Source organism: Pollicipes pollicipes, unplaced genomic scaffold (assembly GCF_011947565.3).
Source record: "Pollicipes pollicipes isolate AB1234 unplaced genomic scaffold, Ppol_2.1 Scaffold_7261;HRSCAF=8764_pilon_pilon_pilon, whole genome shotgun sequence".
Classification (NCBI taxonomy): Eukaryota; Metazoa; Arthropoda; class Thecostraca; order Pollicipedomorpha; family Pollicipedidae; genus Pollicipes; species Pollicipes pollicipes.
This window is the reverse complement of record NW_023597054.1, coordinates 198006-208715: the sequence shown is the minus strand read 5'-3', so window position 1 is coordinate 208715 and position 10710 is coordinate 198006. Positions and strand designations below refer to the sequence as shown.

At 61.7% G+C, this 10710-nt stretch overlaps 1 protein-coding gene across 1 annotated transcript; it reads left to right on the top strand.

Moving 5' to 3' along the window:
* Positions 1-6260: 6260 nt before the first annotated feature.
* LOC119112256 (fibroblast growth factor receptor 3-like) lies at positions 6261-10503 on the top strand. Its single transcript, XM_037236359.1, has 7 exons — positions 6261-6279; positions 6887-7033; positions 7528-7661; positions 8533-8726; positions 9033-9173; positions 9900-10005; positions 10390-10503. Exons 1-7 carry the CDS (start codon positions 6270-6272, stop codon positions 10501-10503), a joined length of 846 nt encoding a protein of 281 aa, XP_037092254.1. The 5' UTR covers positions 6261-6269.
* Positions 10504-10710: the final 207 nt, after the last annotated feature.

Here is a 10710-nt window from a genome sequence, read left to right as displayed (position 1 = left end):
CTAATGAGAGTGTTTTGCAGCTTCAATCGACGTCCGTGGCCACGAGAAGGCAGCACTGCGGAGTGCTCAATGAGACGTGCCTTAGAATGGCTGTGTCGCGCAGCAGCGTAGACGTTACAGCTGTATGAATCAGTGGCGACGGCAACCATAAGCCAGCCTGTCGCTGCCGCACGACGCCCGGGGCTCCGCTGGTGTTGGAGGCTGGGACGTTTCTTGGAAGGTGTTGATCAAGCAAATCTTCGGCTACATTAAACTTGTGGAGAGAGCCCATAAAAGCTGTACACCATTATAATCTCACTTTAGGAAGCAAGTGCTGGTAATAGCTGCATGCTTTAGATGAATTGTTATTGGTTCTTTGTCTCACAAGTGGTTTGAGCTTCGCATGCTCCGTCGACTGACAAAATGGACTATACACCTGTATTACCTGTTTGACTTGGTATGCGAAAGAAATGCTTCAATATCCCAGTTTTTGGCATTGTATGATCGGGGTTCTTATGCTGAATTGTCGACCGTCAACATGCTAGGAGGTAATGATTAACCGAGGATGTAGTGCAGGCATTGGCTATATGGACTACATTTGGACGCTGCGTTATAAACAAAATAAATATAGGCTGTATTGCCAAAATAGCGTATGTTTGTAGTACGGTCGTTTAACAAGTGCTTTCTGGCATATCTGAAGATCGACTATTCAGCCTCAAAACTCTGAACTGAGAATTCACTGTGAGGGTTTGTCTCAGGTTCTAATGAACACCTTCCCCAGCAGCTTGTGCTTACTTTCAGAACAGTGTGGAATTCGTAAGAGTTCAGAATTTTGGTATGATTTTCCTCCAGAATATGTTTATGAACAGGGACGGGGAGACGCGAGAGGTCAAGACAACATTTTCGTAAAACTTTTGCGTAGTTTACTCCATTTTGCTGCAGAGCAGAATTGGCTGGCAGCTGGCAGACTGGAGAGATGCGTGCATCCCCCACCTTGCACGCATCTCTCCAGTTCATCATTGCAACGTCCTGCGGGTTCGGCCTGATGTGGCGGATTGCGAGTGTCTCGAAATTGTACACATAGTTGCAGAGTATGACGTCTGCGTCTACAAACAGCGCAAAAGTCACTTCTACATATAAGCAATAAGCTATTCCACGTATTTCGCAGCTTTTGGGCTGCGTTGGGAGGCACTCCCTGCTTGCCGTCACTATTTCAGCTCCCATTCGATCAACAGTGGAAACACGTAATTTGTATGTCGCGAAGCAGCTGATGGCCAGCGGGTCGGAAACATCGACGCCGGTGAGGGGCGCCGCTGTGACTGAGGACGTACTCATCGGCTCCTGTACGGGACTGGTGATCCAGAACGTACTGACCGATCCTCTCACAGGGATGACGATCCGGGACGTACTGACCGGCTCCTCTCTCCAGGCTGGTGACTAACCGGCTCCTCTTTCCAGGCTGATGGCTGGCCGGCTCATCTCTCCAGGCCGATGATCCGGGACGTACTGACCGGCTCCTCTCTCCAGGCTGGTGACTGATCGGCTCCTCCCTCCAGGCTGGTGACTGACCGGCTCCTCCCTCCAGGCTGATGGCTGGCCGGCTCATCTCTCCAGGCCGATGATCCGGGATGTACTGACCGGCTCCTCCCTCCAGGCTGGTGACTGACCGGCTCCTCCCTCCAGGCTGGTGACTGACCGGCTCCTCTCTCCAGGCTGGTGACTGACCGGCTCCTCCCTCCAGGCTGGTGACTGACCGGCTCCTCCCTCCAGGCTGGTGACTGACCGGCTCCTCCCTCCAGGCTGGTGACTGACCGGCTCCTCTCTCCAGGCTGGTGATCCGGAACTCACGTCCGTCAGACGCCGGCAACTACGGCTGCCACGTGATCTGGCCGTTGCCGGAACGGTGGCAGAACTACAGCCTCCAGGTCACCAGAGTCGACTATGACGACAGCTACAGAGACGACTACGGCGACGAGCCGGCCGAGCGGGACAGCGGCAGCGTGGAGGAGGTCACGGACCTCTGCGCTGCCGTCGAGCCCGGTGCCACGCCTGGGACAAACGGCTCATTGGTGCCACGCGCGCCCCATTTCGACGAGATAGCCCGGCTGCGCCGGCTGGAGGTGGTGCTCGCCGGCAGCCCGGTCACCTTGCGCTGTCCGGCCAGAGGTCAGGCCCGGCTCGGCGCGCTGGGGAGGCGCGCGGGCGTGCTGCACTGTCGGGGCGGAGGAGGCCGGGGGAGCGGTATCTGCCGAGAACGTAGGGGCCATGCGAAGCTGTCATCGGTTCAGCATGGCTTGTAGCCTGTTTGTGCTGAAAAAGCTTCGGGCATGAGTGTGTCCGGTCCGCGGCATTAGTCGCTTGAGCTCATCTCACCTTACCTTACGTTAGATGGAGTTCCTCACCTTCACCTTACCTTGCACCCCCGCCACCTCCCGCAGGTTGCCCGCCGCCACGCGTCCACTGGCTGTACCAGGGCCGGCCGGTGCTGAAGGTGCCGCACGTAGCCGACGTCGCCACGTTCGGTGGCGGCTGGCTCCGCCTGGCCATGGCCGGCCACTTCCAGGAGGGCAGCTACACCCTGCGTGGCCGAGAACGCACTGGGGAGCGTGCGCCACACCTGGGAGCTCGTGACTACCAGTCAGTGGTGGCGGCCGAGCTGGTGCGGCCCCCAGCCGGGCCAGCTCGGCCGCGGGCGTGTTCAGAGCTTGACGTGACTGGCACCATCTGTGGATGTGCTGCACGTGGGTGTGCTGTTGTTGGTGAGGTGGAACAATGAGCAGCCGGAGAGGGTTTTCCAGGTGACGGTCTGGCCTCTTCGACTCCGATTCTGTTTGAGGTCTGACCCTGATATGTGACCGTGATGCCGTTTAGACGCTGCACTGCCGCTCGTGTTTAGTTTCGGCCCGACCCGTGCCGGTTTGTTCCAGCGGACGGTCTGTACAAGGACCCGGTAATCGAGCCGGGGTACCCGCGTAACGTGACGTCGCTGGCCGGCTCCAACGTGACGTTCGAGTGCCCCAGCTCCTGGGACTTCAACATGGACCTCTTCTGGACGTTCACGCGCTCGGGCCCCTTTGAGGTGCACAATATGTCCGACATGAGCTACGCCATCCAGTTCGCCATCAGCGTTCACAAGGTACGGCTTGGCCCAGGCATGGACGGGCGCAGCGGCGGACGGGTCCGTATCAGGCGTACAGAATGAATGGAAAGAGCTGGAACGGTGGGGTGAAGCCCCGACGTACCGCCCCGCTGTGCACGGCTGGCCACGAGCGGCCACTGGGCCCCATCACCAGATCTGCGGGGTTCCGCGGAGCCTCGGCCGCCGCCAGCCCCCCGCCCAGCCCGGGGGCGGCCGGGAGTGGCGTGGCAGTGACCGGCGCGCCGCGCCGCCCGTGCCGCAGCAACGCTACGACATCAGCGGCCGGCAGCGGCTGGTGGTGCGGGGCGTCAGCGGCGACGACAGCGGCTTCTACACCTGCCTGTTGTACAACCACATCGGCTTTGACATGGCGAACGCCCACCTGCGCGTGGTGGAAGGTGAGGAATGAGACGGGCTGGCCGCGTGACACGCGGAAGGCTGGCCGGGGCTCGAGTGTCGGTCAGAGCAGCGGCAGTGCTCTCGAGGAGGTAGGCTCGGGTGATATGAGGTCGGCGGGTCTGCGCTCCGCAGGTTTGCAAGTTCTGTGAACATGTTGGCGCTTGTTGCAGTATAAGGCGGTGCTTGTTTGATGTGCGTTTGCTTGTGAGACCGTAACTGATTGCATGTTCGGCGGCTGTTGTATCGTCTGAAGGCATCCGGGACCGTGCAGCCTGAACGAGGATCGTGGTGCCACGCCTCGGCTAAATGAAGGTGCCGACCTTAAGCGCCAAGAGGACAAACGGCTTTGGTTGAGGACGTTTACCGTTGTCGCGCGGTAACATAAATCATGCTTGTTTGGTTTGGAGCAGCTCTGAGGTGTCGAATGGCAGGTAATGCCTGTCGCGACCGTTTTTTGAGGCACTCTCAAATCACTCAGACGTATCAGCAGTCCACTGTTAGAATACCATGCTGGCTATCGAGGTACCGGCGAGAGTCGAGACTTGGTGTTCCAAGGTGTCATCGGTGAGTTAAAAACTTACCGGCCTATGTCAAAGACGAGGTGCCAGGTCATGTGTTGGTACCGATGTCCTACCACGGGCATTTCGGCGTCACCTGTCTGAGAGAGGGCGCTGCGTGCGCGTATTTCCCAGAGGTGCCGCGGGCGGCGCTGCCCGTGCGGCCTGCCAACGCCAGCGCGCTGCTTGGCTCGCGCGTGACGCTGGAGTGTCCAGCTGCGGCCGCCGCCACCAGCGGCGAAGTCATCTGGCTGCGCTCCGAGACTGGCGCGGTCCAGCTGACGACGCCGCGGCAGTTGGAGCAGGCCAGGCAGCACGCGCTGCCCCGCTCAGAGGTGAGACTGGACGGGTCCAGCTGACGACGCCGCGGCAGTTGGAGCAGGCCAGGCAGCACGCGCTGTCCAGCTCAGAGGTGAACATTTAGCTCTGATCATCGCGGTCTGGGTTAGGCTGGGGTGTGTGCTCCATGTCCGGACTGGTGGTGCTTTGTAGCCTCTCGTGCCAGCTGGTGTCTCCCGCATCGTGCTTCAGTCTCACTGACATCGGGGTCATCGTGTTGGGTTGGGCAAACCGCAAGCTTTGTTGCTCGCTGATCACGATTGTGTTTGTGGCTAGAAGCGGAAAGTGGGGTGCCAAAGTCCAATGCAAATGAAGTACATTAGCACTTACTGTTGGTATCGTAGCCCGTACACCCTCGTTCGTGGTTTTGGAGACCGCCATGCTTGTTGCCGCAGGTTGACGGCAGTCGCTTCGACACGTCCTCGCCGCCCCGTCTGATCATCATGAACGTGACGGCCAACGACTCGGGGTACTACGTCTGCGTCGTCCACACTGCCTGGGACGTCGCATACGCCTCGGCCTATGTCGCAGTGGTGGAAGGTAAGACATGCTCGTGTCGTCCACGGTGTCCGGGACGCCTCGGCCTATGTCACAGTGGTGGAAGGTAAGGCATGCTCGTGTCGTCCGCGGTGCCCGGTACGCCTCGGTCTAGGTCACATTGGTGGAAAGCAAGATATGCTCGTGTCGTCCGCGGTGCCCGGTACGCCTCGGTCTAGGTCACAATGGTGGAAGGCAAGATATGCTCGTGTCGTCCGCGGTGCCCGGTACGCCTCGGTCTAGGTCACAATGGTGGAAGGCAAGATATGCTCGTGTCGTCCGCGGTGCCCGGTACGCCTCGCACGCTTCGGCGTGCGCCACAGCAGCCAAGGATGTGTCTGTGGCCAAGCCGCCGTTTTTTTTTCTTGCGCCGCAGCACTCGCGAATGTGCTGCGATAACTCGGTAAACAGTTCGAGTCTGGGATGACGCGGGGAGAGCGTCCAGTGGCGCCTCCGGTTTGGTGACGTGTCCCAGCCCGGTGCCCCCGCCGTCCGCACCATGCCGTACGTCCGCCCGCTCGGTGGCGCTACAGGTCCGGGCGGACCGCCGGCACCGGCTCGCTGGCCGTTGGGGCTGATGTCGACGGCGATCGCCGCGGTCGTCGCCTGTGCGCTGCTCTCCGCGGCGCTCTGGTACGGCCGCCGCCGGTACAAGCGGCGCATCCGCACCCTGACCAGGCGTGTGGTGATCGAGGCGTCGCCGGAGGAGTTCGCCGTGCCCGTGGTGCGCATCGAGCCGTGCAGGTATGTGGCGCGCGCTCAGGGATGATGACTGTGTCGGCGGCGCGGAGTCCCGGGAGAGACGCTCCGCCAGCGTTCAGGGGATGGTCCGTCACCGTTCGCGTCGTGCCGGGGTGTGCTGTGTGGTGACCGAATGGCTACTCTGGGATGGTGCCACGTTTGTTGTCGGACGCGTTGTGCCATCCGACCGTGATGGCTGATGTCGATTGCAATGCTCCGGTTTGTGTTCAGCCTCCGATGTCCGTGTCCCGCAACGTGAGCGCTTACGTGGCCGAGTAGCCGGATACGCCCTGTCGCGGTCCAGCACCGCGTGTCCCAGCTGTGGAGCGTGGCCGGGGAGAACGCGTGCTGCGTGTTGCGCGTGGCCGAGCCGACGTCGTCGTCTCCCCGTCAGAGCGTCGGAGGGTGGCGCGGCGTCGCCCGCCTACCTGCTGCCGTCGGACCCGGCCTGGGAGGTGGCGCACGATCGGCTCCAGCTGGCCGACTGTTTGGGCGAGGGCTGCTTCGGCCGCGTGGTACGCGCCCGCCTGCGGCCGGCCGGCCGGCAAACGCACCCCGTCCGCGTCGTCGCCGTCAAGATGCTGAAAGGTCAGCTGGGCCAGAACTTGTGCGGCTGTTGGGGTAGTGACGCTTTCGGCTGCTTAACGGTGTTTGTGAAACCGGCCGTCGTCGCCTTTTGTCATGTCGATTGTAGCAGGAGATCGAAACGTGGCTGATGACGAGTTTCGAACGCGCTGCTTCTGGGAGCCAGGGCGAGCGCCGTCCTGGGTTTCAACGTCCCCCGGATGAGCTATAGTTCTCGGGCCAGCCCGGCACCGGCGCCATGCCGAGACGACGAGCGCAGCCGGCGCTGGCGTGTGGCTAGCCGCTGCGTTGTTAGCCTGAGTCGCCGCGGTCATGCGGTCTCTGGGGGCTGTCCGCCGGCCGGCCCGGGCGGTGCGGTTTGTGATAGTGCGCCGGCACGCTGCGGGAGTGAGTGACAACTGGGAGGTGTCGCGGTGTGGTGTCATCCGGTGCCTGGTGCGGCGCGCCAGCCGCTAAACCGCCATCGATAGGAACAACTGACCGTCTCGGTTGCCGCGACAGCTGGCTGATCTGAGGCTGCGGGCAGCGGCGGCCGGTGAGGGCTGCTCGGTTGGGTGGAGGCTGTCGGCTACATTGGTGTTCTGACGACTGGCGGACCGGCGGTTCACAGAGCACCACCGCGACACGGACCTGATGGACCTGGTCTCCGAAATGGAGATGATGAAGAAGGTCGGATCGCACGTGAACGTCGTCAGCCTGATCGGCGCTTGCACGCGCGGCAGCTCTCTGATGGTCATCATGGAGTACGCCGAGCACGGTCAGCGCGGCGTCACCCTTCCGGGCTCTGCCCTCTCCCCCGCTGGAGACGGTGGCACGGTGTGCTTGGTCGGCGCAGCCAACAGATCACAGTCGTTGCAGGAGGGGGGAGGGGGGGGGGGGGGGGTCAACAGTCCGTCGGGTGTGCCAGTTGTGAGCGGTATGTGAATGCGTTGATTGCAACACTGCACACGTTGCAACACCTCGGGCTCCGGATGCGGGCTCCAAACCACGCTGTTAGGAAACGCAACAGCGTCTTAGAAAGTCCTAAGGCACAAGCAAAAGTTAACAACAACGCTGAATTGACTCATCTAGGCGACATTGGGGCTCACAAGCCTGGGGAAGCTGACCAGTATTCATGTGTACGACACAGTGCTGCAGCGATACATGCACCTGGCGTGTGCCGCAGTTGGAGCCGGTCCTGTCCGTGCACGCCCTCCCATCTCTCAGGAGGCAACAGGTGCCGCGCCCGTTGGCTGACCGCCCCTCCCCCAGGCAACCTCCTGACGTACCTGCGCGAGAGGGCAGAGTGCGAGCGGCCGTTTGACTCCGAGCTGCCCTTTCCGTGCGACCTGGTCAACTTCGCCTTCCAGGTGGCCCGCGGGATGGAGTACCTGGCCAGCCGGAAGGTACGTACCGCGGTCGCCTTAGCGGCGCCGGTCTGTCCGTTGTTGGACAGGTTTGGCTGGCTCGGTGTTGCATGGCTTAGATAGCTGCTTTGTCTCCGACTGCTGGATGTCAGTACGTACGTGCGCTGCTCCTCTGAGACCGTCCTGTTCTGGTTATTTCTGTAGTGGAGCGCGTCTGATGCTTCAAGCCCGCGTTGTGAAGTCTCGCCCGTCGTCGCAGTTCCGGTTCGTCTGGTTCGTTCGTTCGTTACCGCTCTGGTTCGTTCGATCAGCTCGGGCGTTGCGGCTCCATTTGCGACACTTTACACACCTTACCATACACCTTACCCCACACCTTACCCTACACCTTACCCTACACCTTACCCCACACCTTACCCCACACCTTACTCCACACCTTACCCCGTGCCTTACCCCAGCACCTTACCCTACACCTTATCCCACACCTTACCCCACACCTTACTCTACACCTTACCCTACACCTTACCCCACACCTTACCCCACACCTTACCCCACACCTACCCCGGTCACTGACCAGTTGCTACTGGATATTCCTAGTGCAGAGACGATAAGCAACACTGTTGAGAAGATGCGGGACTTTCCACAGCGCTGCAGCCCACAGCTGTCCTGTCAGACATGCCATCCCTCACTACACCGAGCGCTGCGAAGGCCCGCCGCCGCCCGACGACAGGTGGCACTAGCCACCGCACCGCGCCTTCCACCGCACCGCTTGCCACCGCACCGCTTGCCACCGCACCGCGTCTTCCACCGCACCGCTTGCCACCGCACCGCGTCTTCCACCGCACCGCTTGCCACCGCGCGGTCGGGCGTCGCCGAGAGACGCTGCACTGAACGGTCACTTCTCCGCCGCCAGTGTATCCACCGAGACCTGGCCGCCCGGAACGTGCTGGTCGGCGAGGACAAGACGCTGAAGATCGCTGACTTTGGCATGGCCAGGGACGTCAGGGAAAAGGACTACTACCGCAAGGTCACCGGTGGCCGGCTGCCGGTCAAGTGGATGGCGCCCGAGGCGCTGTTCGACCAACTTTACACCACTGGGTCTGATGTGTACGTACGCTGACGCTGTGGTCATGGGTCTGTGACGCCACCCGTGGCCCAAACGTACGCTTGTGTGTGCGGTGGGCAGGGATGGACCTCCTTTTTGTATGACGGTGTGGGAAGGAATGCAGGTGAATGTACTGCAGAGGGCACATCTGACAGGAACCGTTTGGAGCACGGCGCTTCTGCGGGCTGGCTGCCTGGAAATGCGCCTCTGGTTACGTCTCGTGGGGACTTGTGGAATCAAGAAGCGGACATTTTAAGGGTACCTCTGCCAGGCGCTACTGTTGACACCAGACTGCTCCCGGCCGGCAGCTGGTCGTTCGGCGTGCTGTTGTGGGAGATCATGACGATGGGCTGCGCGCCATACCCGACCGTCAACAGCGTGGACGAGCTGGGCGACTGGCTGCGGCAGGGTCGGCGCATGGCCCGGCCGGCCGCCTGTCCCGCCAGCGTGTGAGTCCCACCGGGGTCTTTGCGGTGTCGCTGGCGCCGGTGCCGCCGCCGCCGGCTGGCCACACGCCTTCGGCCGGGGAGAAACGGCTCAACGGGCTCGGCACCTACAGCTGCACCGTAGAATTATAGGTTTTGGCATTGTAGTTTTGTGTGTTGTAAATATTTTTGATTCCAGCTGTTTTCTGCTGTGGCTAATAGCACCTTAAGCACTTCACGTTGTACTGTCATTACGCTCGATGTTTTTTTCGTGGCTGCACATGCTCTATCAAGAGCAGTTACTCCCGTTTTTTTGTACATTATCGTACCGGTGCAATAGTGCTGTCATGTTCCCAGATGCGCGCGGCGCATGTGACGTAAACAATACAACCTCTCATGCTTTTAAAGCTGGCCGGGTTGTTGCTCGGCAGCTGGGAGAAACGCCATCAGACGTTTGTTGCCTGGGCTCCTGGAGGGCCACCACCCGATGTCTTGTGTAGTGACGCCTGATGCTCTGTCTACGGGGCCTGGTAAGTGCCCACCGCCCAGCACTGGCCGAACACGGGACCAGGCCCCGACAATCGGGGCATATACGTTAATGCATATCTCGCCGCGCCATCTTTTGTCACGCCCCACCGGCCGGCCGCGTCAGCGGACCTGCCCGAGCGGCGGTCCCGGCGCGGTCCGCCGCGGAGGCTGCGCAGCTCGAGACCCGAGGCCGGTCCGTGACGCGTCCGCGCCCCGCCGCAGGTACGACGTGATGCTGGACTGCTGGCATCAGGAGCCGGCCGAGCGGCCCTCGTTCGGCCGGCTGGTGCAGCGGCTGGACGCGGTGCTGGCGGTGCTGACGTCCATGGTACGGCTGCAGCGCAGCACTCTCGGCACGGGGACACGGGAGCTCACAGTGTTGGAGCCTGGTGAGGCGGTGTTGCCAGCTGGCCAGGCGGCGCGGGCGGCGCGGGCGGCCGCAGCATCGTCGCTGAAGGTCGTGATTCTGGCTGGGCTGCCGGCCATTGTCGGTGGGATGGAACGCCGCGGGGAGATTTGGGTTCGGAGACAGGCTCTTACGAGGCACAGAGACGTCGCGTGCATCGGGAGACCGAGACGTGGCCAATGTCGCCGACTGCAGGCTCGCAGCAGTGGGGTGGCTCGCGTCGCAGCAATACCCCCGGCGCAGTGTCCGGGCTGACGGCGAGGGTGACCTGTCCGGCTTCATCGGCCGTCTGCCTGCCGCCCCCAGGAGTACGTGGCCATGGTCTCGCCCCAGCCGCACGTCGAGTACACGAAGGTGGAGGTGCCGTCTGCGTCGCCCTCCGCGTCGGCCTTGCCCTCGCCGCCGGACAGCTCAGACTGAGGGCGTCGACCGAGGGATCAGCGAGTCTGCAGGGACCTGGACTCGTGCCCTATGACGTCATCGGACTTCCGTGACGTCCGTGTCAAAGAAGTGCTCAGGTTTGTTTTTAACAGTGTTCCTCACCGGACGTCCAGTGTTCCTCGCCGGGCTTGTAGTTGATGCTAATCCGAGCTTTTAGTTGACAGTGCGGTGCCTCGCTTGGACAGT